Below are 20516 nucleotides of genomic sequence, written 5' to 3'. Positions count from 1 at the left end.
CTAGATAACTACTGTTAAGGTATATTACTTTGGTAAAGTATCATCAAATATGACTACTGTTAGCATTTCATTCTTGTGTTTTTCTGTGCATATCCCCTCTCCCAAAACATACACTAAATACAGTTACAAAATTGAGACTACATGGTAGTAAGCCATTTTGTATCCTGTTTATTTCACTTAACATTGTAATCATGAACATATTCTAGTGTCATCAAATTATCTTTAAAAATTTGCTTTTTAACTGGCTGCAACAAATTTTTTCATGTAGATACACTGTATGGAATTAGTATGAGACCTCAAGTTCAATACATCAAAAGAGAACACATCAAGTATATGTTTCAGTAAAGCTATGTCCCCTCCCCCAAGAGCTTCCCATTTCAGTTGGTATCCAGGCTGGAAATCTCAGAGTCACCTTTACTTCTTCCTTTCTCCCCAATCCTCTATAAATGGCCTACCTCCCAGTGCTGGTGATGATACTCTCTTCATAATAGCTCTCAGTCATTTCTTCCTATTTTACCACCACTATTCTAGTCGAGGACCTTGCAGTCTCAGTCTTGCATTACCATCACCATCTATCCCAAATATCACTGTATCATGTGGTGCTCTAATTCCAGGACCTAGAATGACTTCCACTTTACTGTGGATATGAACTAGTCAGCCTGAAATTCAAGGGAGCCTGCAATCTGCCCCCTATCCCCACCCTTCTGAATCTCCCTTACTTACAAGTGCATCCCTACTTTGATCTATTCAAATCCTCCCCGCCTTCTGAAAGCAGTCTCCCTAAAGTCTTACTGCCCAGTCTCTTCTATATACAGTGTCAGACCTTATTATATTCTGATATGTCCAAGGGGCTTAGTTTTGTTTCCTAACCTAAATTTCTCAACTATTTATCAGGAGGAGGGATCATGTCTTAAACACCTCGTATATCTCCCAATGGCACCAGCTTGAGTGGGGTGGGGTTCAAAAATATATGTGTTGATTGCTTGAGCTGGGCTTTAAAGTGGAGACACAATCATATCTCTTAAAATTAAACTGCTTCTGAAGTTCACTTTGGGAGCCTGAGCAGGGGGAAAGGTTTACTAGTGACTGGAAAAAAGCAGAGGGGAGAGATGATGAGTAGGTGTCACAGGGCAATGCTGCCACGGAGAAGAGGGCCACCAGGTCTGGGTTCAAATCTTGAGTTTATCACTTACTTCTTGTGTGACTAGGGCATGTTACACAACGTCTTCGGGTGCCAGTCTCCTACCTCATAAGGAAATTGTGAGGTTAAATGAGATCATGTATGTGAAGTACCCAGCTCAGGGTTTTGCGCTGTACCCTGTCAATATCAGTAGTTCCCATCTCATAGATTTAGGTAGAAATTTCAAGTCTTCATGAGTAATATGCCAAGGGTTTTCATGGTTTGTTAAAAGGTGCTGTCTAAGTTACTGTAACTTTGGGGAGCAGTCTCCATTTTTATTTTAGGATTAAATTTTTTTTTTTTTGTAGACAAGGTCTGGCTCTGTCACCTAGGCTGGAGCGCAGTGGCACAGTCACAGCTCACTGCAGCCTCAATCTCCCTGGGGTTAAGCAGTTCTCCCACCTCAGCTTCCAGTGTAGCTGGTACTACAGGTATATACAACCACGCCCGGCTAATTTTTATATTTTTTGTAGAGAAGGGGTTTCACCATATTGTCCAGGCTGGTCTCTAACTCCTGGGCTCAAGCAATCCACCTGTCTCAGTCTCCCAAAGTGCTGGATTACAGGCTCGAGCCATGGCGCCCGGCTCAGAATTTAAAAAATTTTTAGCATGACATTTTTATAACTTATTTTTCTGTTTAACAACAGCAACAATAACAATGATGACAAGAAGCCTTTCCATCTCTTTAACTCTTTAGTGAAACAAGAAAGAGAGGAACCTGCTTGATAAGGGAGTCCAAGTTGGCGGTAGACTCCTGGAAAGGACCACAGGGAGATGAAGAGGAATAAAGAGCCAGCAGGGGACAGGAGAGACAAAGGATGGACATCGCAGATATTTTCACCTGAAGTCATGCAAATTGGCTCAGGTATCCTCCAAAACCCCGCTCCGAAGTCCTTCCAAGAAGCCCTAAAGCGAATGGTCAGTTTATCCTTGGGACCAACCCTACCTTTCAACTTATCCTCATGGCTTCTCAAGAAGTAAGAGACAGTGTAGAAGGAAGCCAAGTTTCCATGGCATAGAGTCCCACCATGCAGGAGCACTGCTTCAAGCCTGGGGCTTCAGCAGGCATTGAATATGCCCAAACCTGAGCTCCAATTGCTAGTCCCTAGAAGGATGACAATCTCGGATGTCAGGCTGCCAGAGGAAGCGCTGCTTATACCCAGCACAATGGTTCGCCTAAGAATATTACCAGCAAATGTGCAAAGGGTCTCAGATTGGGGCTGTGGAACTGCAAATGACAGACTGGGTCTGGTGGCTACAGCACATTTCGGGCAGTAGGAGCTGGGTGAGCTGGCTTCCTCTACCTTCTGTCCATCTCTTTTCCTTCTCTACTCATCTCGAAAGGGAGCCAGAAGCTTCAGATTACAGTATGGTGGGGGAAGGGGCGGGGCCTAGGGAGGGCTACAAAGCCTATGTCTGGCGCCAGAATTTCGAAGGTTGCCCGAGAATGTCTTTTTCCCATTTCCAGGGAGTCATGAGACTTCAGGTGTTTAGGATTAGCCACATGGAAGGAGCTGGGCATGTAGTGTGAGGTTAGGAGGGTTTACTAGGGGCGATTGGAAAGAGCAGACAGGATGACGAGTAGATTTGACAGAGCAATGCTGCCAAGGAGAGGAGGGAAATAAAAGGTCAAACAGCCTGACTCTGAAGCTCCACTCCAGGCCCGGGTTCCAATGTCCAGCCCACTGCTTATTAGCACAGTGTGTGGCACACAGTAGGAGCTCAGTAATTACTTGCTGGATGAATAAAGGCGATCTTGGCCAAGTCACCTGTCCTCCCTGAGCCTCAGTTCCCTTATCTGTAAGATAAATAGTAGCTATTCTTCCTATTTCATCTGTGTTGTTTCTGTCCACACCCGTATCAGTTTGTTAGGTTGCCATCCTACGGCTCCTTCAATAAGGGAAAGAAAGGGCAGATGCGTGCAAGGCCTTTTTTTTTTCCCTTGTGTCTTCTGCCTCCCCCTTCCCTCCTTCTCCTCCTTACTTCCTGACCTTGTTTGTTTCTTTTTCTCTCCCAGTCAAACCTGGGGAACAGTTCTGGGAACAGGGAGCAAGTGTTGAAACCTCGGGTCACAACTGTAACACATTCTCACAAATGCACAACTCCCCCACTCCTGCTCCCCAAGAGAATTGGGCCTGGGCTGCAGTGTGGAGCTCTGAGTCTCCTAGGGGCCTCCACTTGATTCGAATGTCATGAGTACCAGAAACTAGAAAGCCTCCTACCTTTATCTGCATTTCCCCATGCAGAGCTAGCCAGGCTTGAGGAACTAGCCCTCCCTGGGGATTAATCATATCGGCATTATTCCAACTCTGGAAGGTTCACCGTGAGCCAATTCCTCTGGAGTACATTCACCAGAGGAAAGGCAACCAGCTTTAAGCATATCAAGATGGTGCAAGGATGATTTTACAGTAGTAGTCATGAGCTGGACGGAGCCATCCGCTCTCTAACCTATACTTTCTTATGAACAACGACACATGCCTTCAAGATAGCTCATTGGCACAAGAGGAGTTTTTCTCTGTGTGAAGCTAACAGCTTGAATGGACTCTCCATGGTTTTGTGGGTCTTTTTTCCTCTCAGAAAGACCAATGGGCAGTAAAGATGGGAAAGGTGAGGTCTAAATTTGCCTGTCCCTTCAGTCATCCTGTGGCATGTGGAACGCATTTCTGTAAGATGAATCTTCTCAGGTTTGATTTCCAATAGGCTACAATCTCATCTTTTGTGCTTCTAAGGGATGTGGCAAGAAAGAGAAAAAGCCCAAGCTTAAAGGCTGAACAAATTCAACCAGATATGCTGGCTGAACTCCCTCACATAGAGTGGAGCTGAATCCATTCATTCCCTCATTGCCATCTTACCTCCCTAAAGCAATCTGTGTCACATACTACTCTTTATTTTTCATGGGGTGAGGGGAGGTGGAGGGGAGGTACAGTGAGAAATGGCCAGCTCCACTGAGGTTTTTATATGCAAGAACAAATAACAGTCTTGTAGACAGGTTCAGGAAAATTTTTCAGAATTCAGAAAATTCAGCAGCCTTTCCACACTGACCATTGTCATGGCAACGCACTATCTGATGGCAGCATGCGTCACCATGCTGGAGGGGCACAGTATCAGTATAGCAGGTTAGCCTGGCCATTTTTAGCAACATTTGGACTTCTTTCTAGCCTCGTTTCTTAAAGGTTTAGCTGAATTTCTCTTTGGTTCTGAGCTTCCGTGTTCTGCTAAATTTGCATGGCTAGAAAACAAGACTTTGTCAATATGAAAGGGATGGCTAAATGGAAAGTCTGAACATTGCTAGTATTCTATAGCCACTCCACTTGCTGTCTACCCTCTCTGGCTCCTCCTCACCCACTCTTAGCCATGTAGTTTCTCTTCTTCTCTGCATCAATTCTTTCTTATACACGGCATCACCTCCCCACACCCAACAACTGTGACTCATCTGCCAACCCCTGCACTCTCACCATATTCTTTGTCTCTTTTCTTTTCTTTTATTTTATTATTATACTTTAAGTTCTAGGGTACATGTGCATAACGTGCAGGTTTGTTACATATGCATACTTGTGCCATGTTGGTGTGCTGCACCCATCAACTCGTCAGCACCCATCAATTCGTCATTTATATCAGGTATAACTCCCAATGCAATCCCTCCCCCCTCCCCCACCATGATAGGCCCCGATGTGTGATGTTCCCCTTCCCGAGTCCAAGTGACGTCATTGTTCAGTTCCCACCTATGAGTGAGAACATGCGGTGTTTGGTTTTCTGTTCTGGTGATAGTTTGCTAAGAATGATGGTTTCCAGCTGCATCCATGTCCCTACAAAGGACGCAAACTCATCCTTTTTGATGGCTGCATAATATTCCATGGTGTATATGTGCCACATTTTCTTAATCCAGTCTGTCACAGATGGACATTTGGGTTGATTCCAAGTCTTTGCTATTGTGAATAGTGCCACAATAAACATACGTGTGCATGTGTCTTTATAGCAGCATGATTTATAATCCTTTGGGTATATACCCAGTAGTGGGATGGCTGGGTCATATGGTACATCTAGATCTAGATCCTTGAGGACTCGCCATACTGTTTTCCATAATGGTTGAACTAGTTTACAATCCCACCAACAGTGTAAAAGAAACTACCATCAGAGTGAACAGGCAACCTACAGAATGGGAGAAAATTTTTGCAATCTACTCATCTGACAAAGGGCTAATTTCCAGAATCTACAAAGAACTCAAACAAATTTACAAGAAAAAAACAAACAACCCCATCAAAAAGTGGGCAAAGCATATGAACAGACATTTCTCAAAAGAAGACATTCATACAGCCAACAGACACATGAAAAAATGCTCATCATCACTGGCCATCAGAGAAATGCAAATCAAAACCACAATGAGATACCATCTCACACCAGTTAGAATGGCAATCATTAAAAAGTCAGGAAACAACAGGTGCTGGAGAGGATGTGGAGAAATAGGAACACTTTTATTCTTTCTTTTTCTATTTTCTCTTTGTAATATACAGCATCCTAGAATCTTAGGGTTGGAAGGAGCCTTAACAGCAGTTTAGTCCAATCACCCTCCCCCAAGGCAGGGGCCCTTCTACAATATGACAGCCTAGGGATTGTCTAGCTTCTATTTGTATATCTCCAGTGACAGAGACCTCATGCCTTTCTGGGCAGTCTGTTCCACTTTGGATAGTTCTAATAGTTAGAAAATGTCTTCCTTCTATTGAATGAAAATCTGCCTTTATAAAATATCCATCCATGGGTCCAGCTCTATGCCTTGCGGCCACATAGACTCTGTCTATGCCCTTTGCTCTGTGACAGATATATGGAGTAGAGACCACATCCCCGAGTCTTCTCCAAAAGGTCCCAGCACCTCCAACCAGACCTCTTGGAGCCTGGGCTCTAGTCCTCTCCCCAGCCTGACTGACCTCCAGGAACATGCTCCTATTTGTCTAGAGCCCTTTAAAATGAGGTCGATACTGCATTAGCATCTCTGGAGGCCACTCTGCCCTGGTGACTCATACTGAGCTCCGAGTTGACTCAAATCCCTAATTCTCTTTTAGCAAAATGCTGCTAAGCCATGTTGCCCGGATTTGCATTCAGGTAGTTGCTTTTGTAGGACCCAACTCCTGGTCCTTATGTTTTCTTCCAGTTTGATTTCATTGTGTTACAATCAGAATATTGCTTTAACCTGTTAGGATCTTTAAAAAGCTTGACTTCCATGTAATTTTCATGTCCTTTAAGATCTAGTATTTTTTTCATCAACCCTTATCCCAGCCTTTTATCTAAAATCTCTGTTTGATTTTCTGCTCTTTTAGGGTTCTTACCTTTCCTCGTTCTCTTCCCTTTGCATTACCTTTCTTATGTCTTCTCTCACTTGTCATTTCCATTTCCTCAATAGCAAGATGCCACCACTCTCTGGAGCTATGTGCCTGGGTATGTGTGCAGGGAAGCAAGGGCATACACATATCTGCCCATATGGAGGTGTGAGCGAGTAGCTTCAAGGCTTGCTTAGTTCCCCTGTTTCTATTCTTTGTCTGTGGCTCTACCAGGATTTAGAGCCTGAATGGGGGAAAAAGGCAGAGTTGAAGGAAAAAGGGTAAGAGAAGCTGGTCCAGGATCAGTTCTGAGGAACACAGGACGTGTGCACCAGGTTTGAGGGGAGCAGGGAAAACTAGGGCTGGATGGCTAGTGTTCATCAGGGCTGCAACACAGTGAGAAGGACTGGAGAAGGGCCAGGAGTGGAAGGACTTTGAAGGCCTTAAAAGTTGGATAAGGGAGGAAGATTTGGTTAGGAAGCAAGGACTTGTGGGGTCAGTAGCCACTAAGAGGTGAGAGGGAGTTAGCTTGAAACTATAGGGTCGGGAGAAGGCCGAGGGCTAGGGGACGCCTCAGAGGGGACAATCAGCAATGCTGTGAGAATAACCTTGAGAGTCTATGACTTCTTAGCATAGAAACTTTTCTCTGGCTAAATAAGCTCAGGACATGAAGACTTTGCTGCTGTCATATACTGGGCTCTGCTAGTAGATAGGGGCATTAATGTAACCTGCAGCAAAGACTCTCTGAGTGTAGTGTTTCCTCGGACTAACTTCAGCATAGAACAGGCCTCCTTTTGGTGTTGGATTATATTCCACGGAGGGACTCAAAGGTAGGAGAACTGGTGCCATCTTGGTCATTTTATGAATAAACATGGGAATTTCCCTGTCCAGGATGGGCAAAAAGATACCCTTGGCCTCTTAACTCTGGCAAATAATTAGGATCTAAAAAATACACATATGTATATGTACATTTAATTAAACAGGAAAATGGATGCCAAAAATACTTAATGCGAATGGTAGATGAAGTGAGTGGTGAAGAAGCAGCTGGAGTTGAGAGGGGGCCCTACTGGAATGCTGAGGACACTGACCCCAAATAGCCAGTGGACAGTGGGATCAGGAGGGCAATGCCCTGATGGCTGCCACTTCCCCTCCACCCCGAGGCCAGAATGATTCCAGGCCAGCCTTGGGGAAGGGAAGGAGGCTAGGCCAGGAAGGAGGCTAGGCCAGCAGCCCATCTGCAGTACTCTGGCTGAGTCCAGGGAACCCACTCCCAGGGCGTCAGAATCGCTGACTACTCATTGTAGTTCCACATTCTTTCGAGGCTCTACTGGATCAAGGACTCATACACACTGGAACAGAATGTCTGTGAGCCCCCTCCCCACCCCCAGTAAGTCTGAACTGACTTGAATTTTCCTCTTTTTTTTTTTTTTCCTGGGGACAGGGTCTCGCCCAGGCTGGAATGCAGTGGTGTGAACATGGCTCACTGCAGCCTCGACCTCTTGGGCTCAAGGAATCCTCCTGCCTCAGCCTCCCAAGTGTTTGTGACCACAGGCTATTTTTTAAATTTTTTGTAGAGATGGAATCTTGCCATGTTGCTCAGGTTGGTTTTGAACTCCTGGGCTCAAGCAATCGTCCCGCCTCAGCCACCCAAAGTGCTGGGATAACAGGCATGAGCCATGGTACCTGGCCAACTTTTCTGATCTTAAAGAGTGCTTTACTATTGGCCTTTTGAAAGAAAAAGGGTCTCAGGGAACACTTTAGAACTGATTTTCCCCTGGCAGGGCCAAAAGCTGAACCCTTTGTCCCTCTGAGGTGACATTAGCCAGCCAAATGACAATCCCAACCAGAGTGGCCAGTGTAGAATTCCAGCTACAAGCTGTCAGGCCAAGAAGAGGTTTCCCTTCCAAGTCGGTGAAATGATTAGCTACCAAAAGGCAAATGGTATTTAAGGAAGTCCCCACTGATGGGCCACCACAAACTGGATGGAACAAGGAGGGCAGGCCTCGAGGGGCAGTGCTCACCTTTGATGTAGTTGAGGATTTGCTGGATTCGGTGGGGCTCATTGCGGTCTGGCCGGCAGCTTGGCGTGATTTCCAGCACATAATCAGGACCATATGCTGTGAAAAACTGTAAGGAAAAGGGAAAGGCCAAAAAACAAACTAAGCCACATAAAACCTCCAAACCAACCACATACAAACAGTCAAAAGAAACACACTACCGACAAGGCAAGGGAGGCCTCCTTGGGCAGAACAGGATGAGGCAGCAGGAAGCCCTGCCTTGGTGGTATCACTACTCCCCTTGCTCAGACCTTCAATGATAGTCCCCTGTGAAATTATTTAGCTTGCTGTCCAACGATCTCTCTGCTTAGGTCTCAACTTTTCTCTCCAACCTCAGCTCTTATTGCTTCCTTGTCCTCTGGCCACACTAGACTGCTTGGTGCTCTTCCAAATCACACCATGCTTTCTCTTCCCTTAGGATCTTTGCCATTGCTCTTTCCTGGGGCCTGCAAAGGCCCTCCCCCAGTCCCTGCTGCCTGTGAAAAACCTCCCCATCCTTCCAGGCGCAGCTCAAATGTCACCTCCTTCACAAAGCTGTCCCTCCTTCTCCACCAACCCCAAGAGCATTCTGTTGATACTTCTTTCAGGGCCCTTAAATACACAGCGCTTGCCTGCACATCACATGCAGGTCATTGTGCTGGTTGCAGAGGGACTGTAAAGATGGGTGAGACCTCCTCTGGGGTCCTCTAGGTGCTCACAGGCGTATTCTGCATTGGGTAGAGATTTTTCAACATTGACCCAATCTCCCCACACTGGACTGTCAGCTCCCTGAAGGCAGGCAGCACCTGTGTCCTATTCATCTCCTTGGTCCTCACAGACCATGGCAACTGCCTGTTAGTTTTGGTTGCCTTGAATTCCCTGGCCCAGGAATGGCAAAGAAGTCTAGTTTCTCTATTTTAATTTTTCTTTCTCTATAGTAAGAGTTTATTTGGTTTTTAATTCAGGGAATCAAAATAAATGTTTGTGGATTCTATTTCTAGCTTGGTAGATGACTCCTTGTGACCATTGGGAAGTCACAATATCTGATTCAGCTTCTCTGGTAGGACCGACTTGGGGAAAAATACTCCACGACAAAGGGAATCATTCAATCGGGATAAGTCTTTGAATGGGAAATATGCAAAACTACTATTTCTGTTTAGTTTTTAACAGAAATAGTATTTGTGAACACTCTCCAGAGGGAGAGCATATGGTCCTCCTTAACGTTATGTGCTTTCAATAGTGATATTGTTAGGTGGTAAGTAAACCAGGGAAATTCAAATTCCATCAAAACAAAATGGTACGGAGGGCATGAAAGAAGGATCTTGATACGCGTCATGATTTTGATGCCATTCAAAGAGCTTCTTAAAAATAATCCAGAGTTATTGCCATTGTCACCAAATTATCCTTGTTAAGAGTCTGGATGTACAGCTGGCACCGTGGGAGATGTTGTGGAACAATCTCTAGGGATTCTAACAGTGTCTTTGTAGAATCCATGGAAGTAATTTGATGGGGAGATGGTTTTGCACATCCGTGACAGAAAACCCTACACATTTAATTAAAAGAAAAACGCCCAAGACTGTGCCAATGCTTATAATGCCCTTTGTGTGTATATATGTGTGTGTGTGGACTGATCCATAAAGAAAGAGGGGCTTAGGTCCTTCCTGTTGGAGTTATTACTCTCTGATACCTGAAGCCCTGAGTTACAGAGATAGAAAAGGCTTTGAGTAGAGATTGGCTTTACTAAACCTATATGTGGAACAGACAAGAGGGGTTACCTGGGGGACACATCCAGAACCAGTACCACCTTTCCCCTGTATCATGGTTGAAGAAACTTGTATTTTTTGCCTAGGAGGGCCCCTTGGTCCAAGTTTGAGGACCTTGTGGGCTTGGCTGTGGAAGAGAAGGCTTTAAACAGGTGTGACACTCTCTCCTTAGGCGGCCTCTTCTCCAGAATGTGTCAAGTGGTACACTCATTTCATGGGTATGAAAAGACAGGCTTAGATAGTGCAACAGAAGAAAGGCAGCTGCAATGAAGAAGCTCCTCTTGGAGACCTGAAGCCCTAGCATCAACGTGCTATAAAAATCAAGGGCAGGGTACCTAGCTGAGGTATAGGAGGAGGGAATGTTCTGCCTCCAGGTGCGAAGATGACACTGCTGATTCTCTGTCAGTGAGACATGTCATGAGCTGCTTGATTAGGGTTGAGTGTTTGGAACAACACGTCCTCACTTATGTGTGCCTATTATGCACTTACCTTCACTCTCCTACTTTAGCTCCCTCTGATCAAGAGCACACGGTTGCAAGATGGTCAGCTGGGACCAGGACTGGCTGCTATGTGACAGAACTCAGTTCTACTGGGATTAAGCCTCTTGTCCTGGTTTCATTAGCACCTGGCTTTAACTAACTGATCCACACGGTAGGCACAGTCATTCATAACCCATTCTTTGCTGAAGCAGATTGGCTGCAGGTAATAGCAAAGTCTGGGTTCCTCAAGTTCTCCCCACCTTTGCCAATCAAATGTTATTCCCAGGTCCTGCTTATTTGCACTATTCTTAGGTTAGGGGACTCAGATGGTTTAAGAAAGGCCTTGTGTTGTGAGCCAGTTCTACATGGCAGCTGGCTGGCCTGCAAAGTTAGAAACTTATGTCATGTTCTCTTTGCATACCCTGTAGTGTCCAACTCAAGTCATCACAGGTTTCCCTTAAATGTATGTTGAATTAAATTAACTCACCAAGGGTTTAGCTAGCCATATAGCTAATTGTGTGAAATAATTCAAAGAATCAATTCATAGCATTAATATTTTTTCTAGACTCTTGAGGTAGCATGATGAAGTGGAAAGAGCACTGGCTTTAGAGTTGGGGGAGCTAGATTTTGGTGCCTGAATTTAGCTTGTGTGCCTCAGGTAAGCTTCTTTTAAAAAAAAAAAAAAATTTTAAATGTCAATAGCTTTTGGGGGTACAAGTAGTTTTTGGTTACATGGATGAATTACATAGTGGTGAATTCTGACATTTTAGTGTACCTGTCGTCAGGTAAGCTTTTTAATCTCTGCTTCATCATTTCCACCTGACGATGACAAATGCTGACCTGGTTGGGTTGTTAGAAGTCAATGAGATAATATCTATAAAAGGGCCTAGCACAGGGCCCAGCACATAGTAGGACTTTAATAAATGTGAATTCCCTTCTCCTGGGGCAAGAGGCCCTTGCCTAGCCAAGACTCATCCACACTCTGAAGGATGTCAGGTGAAGCGCTTAGAGCTGAGATGTAGAAAGACGAGTCTATTCTTCCTGTCAGACCAAGCTCAGCAGCCTCAGTGTCCCTCCCCGCTTGCTTAAGCCATTAGCTTAGCCTGGGAGAAACTGACTAGCCTGTGGAGAAACGGACTTCTCTCATAGTTTCCTGTCCTACAGTCCTGCCACTTGTTACTTACTGGCGAGGTGGAAAGGAAATACAATCACGTAAGGCAAAAGAGATGTTGGGGTGGAGGGATTTGGCTAGAACTAGAAATAGCTTGAGGCCCCACCCTGAAACTGCCCTCCAGCCCCGAAGAGGAAAGGAAATGGGCAAGCAGCAATCCCATTCCCAGACAGGTGGAGCAGGGGATGAAAGAGGCCAGCTGACCTTCAAGGGAAAATGCTGGCTTTGATCTCAGTGAAGGAAAGACGGAGGTGCTAACCCCTCTCCACCCTTTCCCCTTTCCCCCTCAGCACATCTTTTGCTTTCTGGGCTTCAGTTTATGCACTTTTGAGGGAGAACATGGTACTGAAAAGGGGGCAAATGGAAAATATGAGATGGGGCAGAGGGATGCAAGTGAAAGGTAGTGGCTATTCTAGGGTAGTTGGTCCCTTCTCAACCCTAGAGTCAATGAAGAAAGAAACGTAAATAGCTCAACTTGAGTTCAGATCAGCCCAAGCTTGAGTTCAGTTCAGCCCACCTCAGTGCTCTTTTCTTGCTCATGTCTCTTCAGGTCTTGCTCACACAGTGAAAGTGGCATACAATTAGATAGTTGGTCAAAAAGATATTCAGAAGAAGCCCCAATGTTGCTGTTATTCCTCCGTAATCTTGTTTGGTTAGCGGAAACCAAGCAACAAACCTGAATCCACCAATCCTTTTATCCTTGCCTCAACATTTAGTAAGTATCTACTATGTGCCCAACTAGGTTAGTCATTGGGGTACAAAGACAATAGGACATGTTTCATAGGAGAGATTATTATAGAGCAGTGTGATGAGTGGTATAATATTAACAATACTACACGTATTACAAGCTTATTATGTGTCAGGCACCTAAAGTGTCTAAGCATTTTTAATAGATTGACTAACTTAATTCTCACAACCACCCCATACAGTAACTACTATTATTGTTTCCATTTGAAGCTGAGGATCTAAAGCACAGGACAGTAGGATAACTTGACAGAAGTCATGCAGCTGGTATGTGTGGAGTGGAGATTTGAACTCAGGTCATTCCAAAGATCAGCACTAGCTATGGTAGCCTATACACTACCCAGAAAAAGTGACTGTGGAGTAGAGTCTGCAAAGGGGGTATAGAGGATGGGAGGGAGGCAGAGAGTATGAAACGTAAGGGGCACATTTAAGGTATTGAAGTGAATTAGATATGACTAGGGGGCACGGGACAAGGAGAACAAGGACACAAGGCTGGGGAGGCAGGCATGCATCTCATCATGGGCCCTGCTAAGGCATTTGGCATTATTCCTGACTAGAAGGTCCGTGAAGGCAGGACATTGTTTTGCTCCCTGCTGCATTGCCAGTTCCCAAAACAGTGTGTGCACCTAGTAGGTGGTAGATACTTGTGGGATAAGTGAGTGGAAGCTTGTGGGAGATACTGCAAGCAAGCTTTTTTTTTTTTTTTTTTTTTTTAGATGGAGTCTCACTCTGTTGCCCAGGCTGGAGTGCAGTGCTGTGATCTCGACTCACTGCAGCTTCCACCTCCAGGGTTCATGCGATTCTCCTGCCTCAGCCTCCCGAGTAGCTGGAATTCCAGGAGCACACCACCATGCCCAGCTAATTTTTGTATTTTTAGTAGAGATGGGGTTTCACCATGTTGGCCAGGATGGTCTTGAACTCCTGACCTCAGGTGATCTGCCTGCCTCGGCCTCCCAGAGTGCTGGGATTAGAGGCATGAGCCACCAGACCCAGCCTTCTGCAAGCTTTCAAATGAGGGAATGAAGAGATCAGCTGTGCATTTTAGAGGGCTCACTGGCTACAGCGTGGAGAAGGTATTGGAATTTGAGGAGAGGAATGCAAGTAGGGACACCAGTTAGAAGGCTGCTGCTGTAGCCCTGTGGAATGGTAATAGGGCTTGAACCAGGAGAGGGTGGAAGGAATATAAAGACAGAAAAACTTCAAAGATAGCATCAATAGGGTTAAACAGTAAATTGTATGTGGGGAATAAGGACGAGGGGAATGGCAAGGATTTCTGGCTGCATAGGAGAAGCATGAACAGGATGAAGGATACAAGCAGAGGAGAAGGTTCGGTGGTAGGGTGTATGTGTGTGAGAGGGGAGTTCAGTCAGGAGCATGTTGAGGGTCAGGATGCTGATGACAGAGTGGTCTCCTAGTTTAGGAGAGAGGTTGGGCCTATGATACAATACATGTCATAGATTTAGGAGTTACCAGCAACATAAAATCAAGGAATTGGACAAGATTGCCATGGTTGTTGGGGGTGGGGGGAGCTTACTACAGAGTAAGAAGAGGGGAGAGGCAAGGACAGAATCGTGGGGAACAGCAATACTTGAGAGGTGGGTACAGGGAGTGGAACCAGTTCTGGCGACAATTTGAAATCTTGCTGAGAGGGTAAAAAGGAGGGAGCCTGAAAGGTGTCTTCTGATTTGTCCATTGGAAAGAGACCTTTGCTGCAGCAAAGTCAGTGGAGGGTGGGCAGAGGCCTGATGGGAGTGAGGAGGCAGAGATAAGAGTGATGACGGGAATACAGTAGTCCCCCACTTATTCCAGTGGGATAGATTCTAAGATTCCCAGCGGATGCCTAAAACCACAGATAGTACTGAGCCTGATTGCTGTCAATCAGAACAGGTTTCTGTTGTCTTCCACCCACAGATTTAATGCCTTTTCCTTCTTAACTAGGCGTTTATCCTTTACTGTGGCTGTAACTTTTGCAGTTTGAGGCATGAAAGCAAACCTAGCACAAAGTTTTCTTTTCTTTCCTTCTTTTTTCTTTTCCTTTTTCTTTCTTTCTTTTTTTTTTTTTTTTTGAGATAGAGTCTCGCTCTTTCGCCCAGGCTGGAGTTCAGTGACTTGATCTCGGATCACTGCAACCTCCACCACCCAGGTTCAGGTGATTCTCCTGCCTCAGCCTCCTGAGTAGCTGGGATTACAGGCGCGCACCATCACGTCCAGCTAATTTTTTTTGTATTTTTAGTAGAGACAGGGTTTCACCATGTTGGCCAGGCTGGTCTCGGCTGGTCTCCAACTCCTGACCTTAAGTGATCCGCTCGCCTCAGCCTCCCAAATTGCTGCGATTATGGGTGTGAGCCACTGTGCCCAGCTCTTCAGGATTTCACAGAGAGATTTTTTCTTATTGTGGATCTTACTAACCTCAGCATATGATTTTTTTTCCTCCCTTAAGTTGAGAACTTTCACCTTTTCACTAAAAGAAGTACTTTACGGTTTCTCTTTGGCATATCCGAACTGCCTGCATCACTACTCTTGTACTTTGGGGCCATTATTAAGCAAAATAAGGGTAACTTGAACACAAGCACTGTGATACTGTGACAGTTGGTCTGATAATCAAGACAGCTACTAAGTGACTAATGGTGGGTAGCATAGATGGCATGGATACTCTGGACAAAGGGATGATTCACATCCTGGGTGGGAGGCAGCAGGACAGTGTGAGATTTTATCATGCTATTCAGAACAGCATGCAATTTAAAACTTGAGAATTGTTTATTTCTGGAATTTTCCATTTAATATTTCTAGACCACAGTTGACACAGCAGGTAACTGAAACTAAGAAAAGTGAAAGGGCGGATAAGAAGGGGACTAGTGTATACCAGCAGTCCCCAACCTTTTTGGCATCAGGAACCGGTTTTGTGGAAGATTATTTTTCCATGGACCAGGGAGGTGGGGATGGTTTCAGGATGAAACTGTTCCACCTCAGATCATTAGGCATTAGTTAGATTTTCCTAAGGAGTGCACAACCTAGATCCCTTGCACATGCAGTTCACAGTAGGGTTCACACTTCTACGAGAATCTAATGCTGCCCCTGATCTGACAGGAGGTGGAGCTCAGTTGTTAATGCTCACTTGCCTGCTGCTCACCTTTTGCTGTGCAGCCCAGTTCCTAACAGGTCACCAGCCCCGTGGCCCCAGTGGGGTTGGGGACCCCTGCTGTATACTACTTTTTTTAATCTTTTTTTCCAGGAGTTTGATACAGGGGTAGGGCTGGGGTAGGTGGGTGTTTTAAGATGGGAGGATATTAAGTATGTTTACGGGCTGAGGGAAAAGAGTCTATAGGATGGCAGTCAGAGGCAGCATAATAGGTATTTTGAGTTAGTTATGTCTGTATTTCTGGCCCATTAGAGATCCACAAGGGAAGAATATATATATGTGTGTATATATATATTTTAATCTTTATATTATCCACAGCTCCTAACATAAGGCCTGGAAAATAATAGGCGCTCAATTCATGTTTGCTGAATGAATGAAACAAAATGATTGGGATTCGGAACAGATTCACATCCAATAGGGCGAATTAGGTTCTTGAAGGATGGGGTGATTCTAGACAGGCAGGGATGGAGTGTGTGTCGGGGGATAGTTAGAGGAGGCAAGAGAATGCAGGACAAGTTTGGGGACCAGCAAGCGCTGTTAGTGGGCTAAAGTTGGAAAAAGAGAGCACAGGAAGCCTTGATTCCCATGTTAAGGAGACAGGACATGATGTGACAGGCAATGAGGCAGGGTCAGGACTGGAGCTGAGCCTTATAGGAACTGAGAGCAGCAAATGCAAGTGGAGGCACCTGCAATAGTACAAGGTGGGGGACAAAAAAGGCTTGAACCAGAGTGATTGCTGTGGGGATGGAGCAGATGGGAAAGAGATACTGTGATAGGGCCGAGCGTGGTGGCTCTCCCCTGTAATCCTAGCACTTTGGGAGGCTGAGGCAGGTGGATCCCATGAGGCCAGGAGTTTGAGACCAGCCTGACCAACATGGTGAAACCCCATCTCTACTAAAAATACAAAAATTAACTGGGCATGGTGGTGCATGCCTGTAGTTCCAGCTACCTGGGAGGCTGAGGCATGAGAATCCTTGAACCCAGGAGGCAGAGGTTGCAGTGAGCCAAGATTGCACCACCGCACTCCAGCCATTGCAACAGAGTGGAACCTTGTCTCAAAAAAATAAAAATAAAAATAAAAATAAAAATAAAAATAAAAATAAAAGGCTGGGCGTGGTGGCTCACGCCTGTAATCCCATCACTTTAGGAGGCTGAGGCGGGTGGATCACAAGGTCAGGAGTTCGAGACCAGCCTGCCTAACATTGTGAAACCCCATCTCTACTAAATATACAAAAATTAGCCAGGTGTGGTGCTGCATGTCTGTAATCCCAGCTCTTAGGGAGGCTGAGGCAGGAGAATCACTTGAACCCAGGAGGCGGAGGTTGCAGTGAGCTGAGATTGCACCACTGCATTCCAATCTGGGTGACAGAGAGAGACTCCGTCTCAAAAAAAAAAAAAGACCTTCGACTTAAAAAAAAAAAAAGAAGCAAGCAAGCAAGCAAGCTTCTGTCCAAATCCCTTTCTATAAAAATCCAAGTAGCTCTTGCATTTTTTATTGTTAACTCAAGGTCTACTTTTTCCTAAAAATTATACTTGCTTCTATCAGGGCAAGTCCAAGGTCAATGCCCAAGAGAGCTTGCAGACCCCTGAGGCTTTACTGTTTTTAGCTGGGGAAGTCATGCCTGTGACGGTAATGTGGGTTCTGGTCAGGAAGAGCATTTCTTGTCCTGAATCACCCTTTGAAAAGAACTCATCATAACCAGAATAATATGGCACCAGCACTTTGAACCATAACATGGTCTTGTATGATGCTTCTCAATCTCTCTTATATCACCAATTACTCCATCAAAGAACTTGGGCTCAACCATGATGAAAACAAAAAAGCCCTCTTTTTTTCCCAGAAAAACATTTCTGTTTACAGGAAATTCAGTGATTACATATGTCATTTATGGTACATTTTAAGGACATAAAATTGCAGTGATATTATTTGGAGTAGATTTTATTGCCATGGCTTTACAACACAAACAAACAAAAATAATAACTCCATTAGTTGTTGAATTGAACTGGCAGGAAGCAGCACATCAAAAGCGCTTGTGAGCAGGCAGGAGGATGGGGGACTGGGAGTGTCTAGAGCACAACCAAAAGGACAGGGAGATAGGGGCTATTGAAGATAAGATGCTACATGTGGAGGTGAAGATGAGGATGGAAAAAAAGTGAATTCTTAGTTGCTGGAATAGAAACCTAGTGTTCTGTCTAGACTACATCTGTATCCTACCTGTGGTACTCATTTTACCTCTGAACACAGAGTTGGCACTTAAGAACTGCTTGGTGGTGAGGCTTATACACCAGTGCATGGTTGTGCCAAGAATTGTTTGAGTGAATGAAGAGGGCATGGAAATGGTTTTATTTTTCAGATATTTTAATGGTATTTAACCTATTGGTATAAAAAAGGTTTATTAAGCAAAATAATCAGGCAAACCTGGGAAATGTTATCTTACTGGAGCACTAATTATAATAATAACTATTATTATTTAGAGGGAAGATCTTACTCTGTCACCCAGGCTGGTGTGCAGTGATGCAATCGTAGCTCACTGTAACTTGAGCACTAATTATATTTAAGCAAAGAATATGCTCAATATTAACATCTTATTTCATTAGCTAAAAGTACTTAGAGGCTTTCGTGAACACATATATATAGCCCTTTTGCATGTCATCTAATTAGTAAGGTTCTTCTTATGTTAGTCAATCCACAGTAGTGTGTGTGTGCGTGTATATGTGTGCATGTGTGCACATGCATGCATTGTGCTAAGCATCATCATTCTAGGCCCTGGAGGCAAGCTGGGTACCAAAAAAAAAAAAAAAAAAAAAAAAAAGAATAAGGTCTGATGACTGCTCTCAAGGAGATGACAATCAAATAGAGAGGGAAGATATAATTATAGCAAAAGCAGAGGAATAAATCCAAGCTACGGTATGTGGTATTAGTTAGTGTACAATAAAATGCCCTCACATGTGTGGGGCACTGGACAAATTAGGTGACTTGTCCAAGATCATAATCTTAACACTATGTAATACAGTTAACAGATGTGAACTTGAACCAATGATTTTGAACTTCCCATTTTATAGGATTCCACTACATCATGAAGCAATACGCATAGCAGTTAAAGACTGAGATTTCTGGAGTCATATGGGATGAGCCCTACATCTTTGCTCTACCATTGATGTAGTTTGGATGTGTGTCCTCTCCAAATTTCATGTTGAAATGTGATCCCCAATATTGGAGGTGGGGCCTGGTGGGAGGTGTTTGGGTCATGGGTGCAGATCCTCATGAATGGCTTGGTGCTCTCCCCATGGTAATGAGTGCATTCTCGCCCTGAGAGTTCATGTCACATTTGTTGTTAAAAGAGTCAGGAAGCTCCCCCGTCTCTCTCTTGCTTCCTCTCTGGCCATGTGACATGCTGGCTCCCTTTGCCTTCCGCCATGATTGGAAATTTCCTGAGGCCTCGCCAGAAGATGTTGGTGTCATGCTTGTACAGCCTGCAAAACTGTGAGCCAATTAAGTCTTTTTTCTTTCTAGATTACCCAGGCTCAGGTATTCCTTTATAGCAATGCAGATGGACTAACACAACCATCTACTAGCTGTGTGGCCTTAGGCAAGTGACTTAACTGTTCTGTAGTTTGGTATTCTTGTTTGTAAAATGGGAATAATAACAGAACCTACCTTTTAGGACTGTTGTGAATTCTGAAGGCTTACCCTGTATCCCAAAATGCTGAAGCTAGAAAGAGTGGCAGAGAGATCAAGAAGAGAAGGATTCCAAGTGAAAATGACTAATAAGAAAGATGGAAAAGAAGAGGAGGGAATGAGAAATTTGAAGTGGTAGGAGAGAGAGGCACAGAGGTGACAGAAATGAGTAGAAGAGATAAAAATGAGAAGGGGCTTAGATTGGGAAGGGGAAGAAGGAGGTCTAGAGGAGGAGACAGGAAAGACAAGGGCAGGGTGGCAGGGGTCTCCCTGCAGGCCAGAATTTTCCTTCAGGGTATGGTTTCAAGGGTTTTAGGGAAGGGCCCTGGCCAAGACTAATACCTTGCCCCATCACTGCTGATCCTCAAATTTCCACGATTAGAGAGAATTCCTTCTTCGTACTGTGTACAGAGCCAACTCTGGTTATACCATATGTCTCTGTTAATCAAATGAATATTTTGGAAACAAGCCTACACACGAAGGTTTTTTACATCAAATTTTCCTTAAGCCAAGGGTGGGGATGGAAGAAGGAAGAGTATAGGGATATTGCTTTACCTGGCTTGTTGCTGGAGAAGTACTAAGATGACTTTGAAAACTGTTTCTACTGGAGGATTAATAAGAATTGATCCTTACACTACTCCAAACAACTGCCCTCTCTCCATCCCTTTACTTCTGAACTTATTAAAATTTCTCTTTTCTTCAAAACCTTGAGCTCCTCATTTCTCAGACACTTCAACTCACTGCAACCCACACCTCCAATGAATTTTTTTTTTTTTTTTTTTGAGATGGAGTCTAACTCTGTCACCCATGCTGGAGTGTAATGGAGCGATCTTGGCTCATTACAACCTCCGCCTCCTGGGTTCAAGTGATTCTCCTGTCTCAGTCTCCTGCGTAGCTGGGATTACAGGCGTGCATCACTACACACAGCTAAATGTTTTGTGTTTTTAGCAGAGACGGGGTTTTACCATGTTGGCCAGGCTGGTCTTGAGCTCCTGACCTCAGGTGATCTACCC

The 20516-nt window shown here is 44.7% G+C and overlaps 1 protein-coding gene across 2 annotated transcripts in view; it reads right to left on the bottom strand.

Moving 5' to 3' along the window:
• The window catches only part of HDAC8 (histone deacetylase 8), a 265909-nt gene that overhangs the window by 14897 nt on the left and 230496 nt on the right, over positions 1-20516 (bottom strand). The window contains exon 10 of one of the 2 annotated variants that reach the window (XM_023202115.1): positions 8514-8619. The exons of the other annotated variant lie outside the window; for it this stretch is intronic. Coding sequence (XP_023057883.1) covers positions 8514-8619 — 106 coding nt within the window. The remainder of the gene's footprint in view (positions 1-8513; positions 8620-20516) is intronic. 2 annotated transcript variants of the gene reach the window in all.

The sequence above is a fragment of the Piliocolobus tephrosceles genome, chromosome 12 (genome assembly GCF_002776525.5).
Source record: "Piliocolobus tephrosceles isolate RC106 chromosome 12, ASM277652v3, whole genome shotgun sequence".
In the NCBI taxonomy this organism is placed as follows: Eukaryota; Metazoa; Chordata; class Mammalia; order Primates; family Cercopithecidae; genus Piliocolobus; species Piliocolobus tephrosceles.
This window is presented reverse-complemented; position numbering and strand designations above follow the sequence as displayed.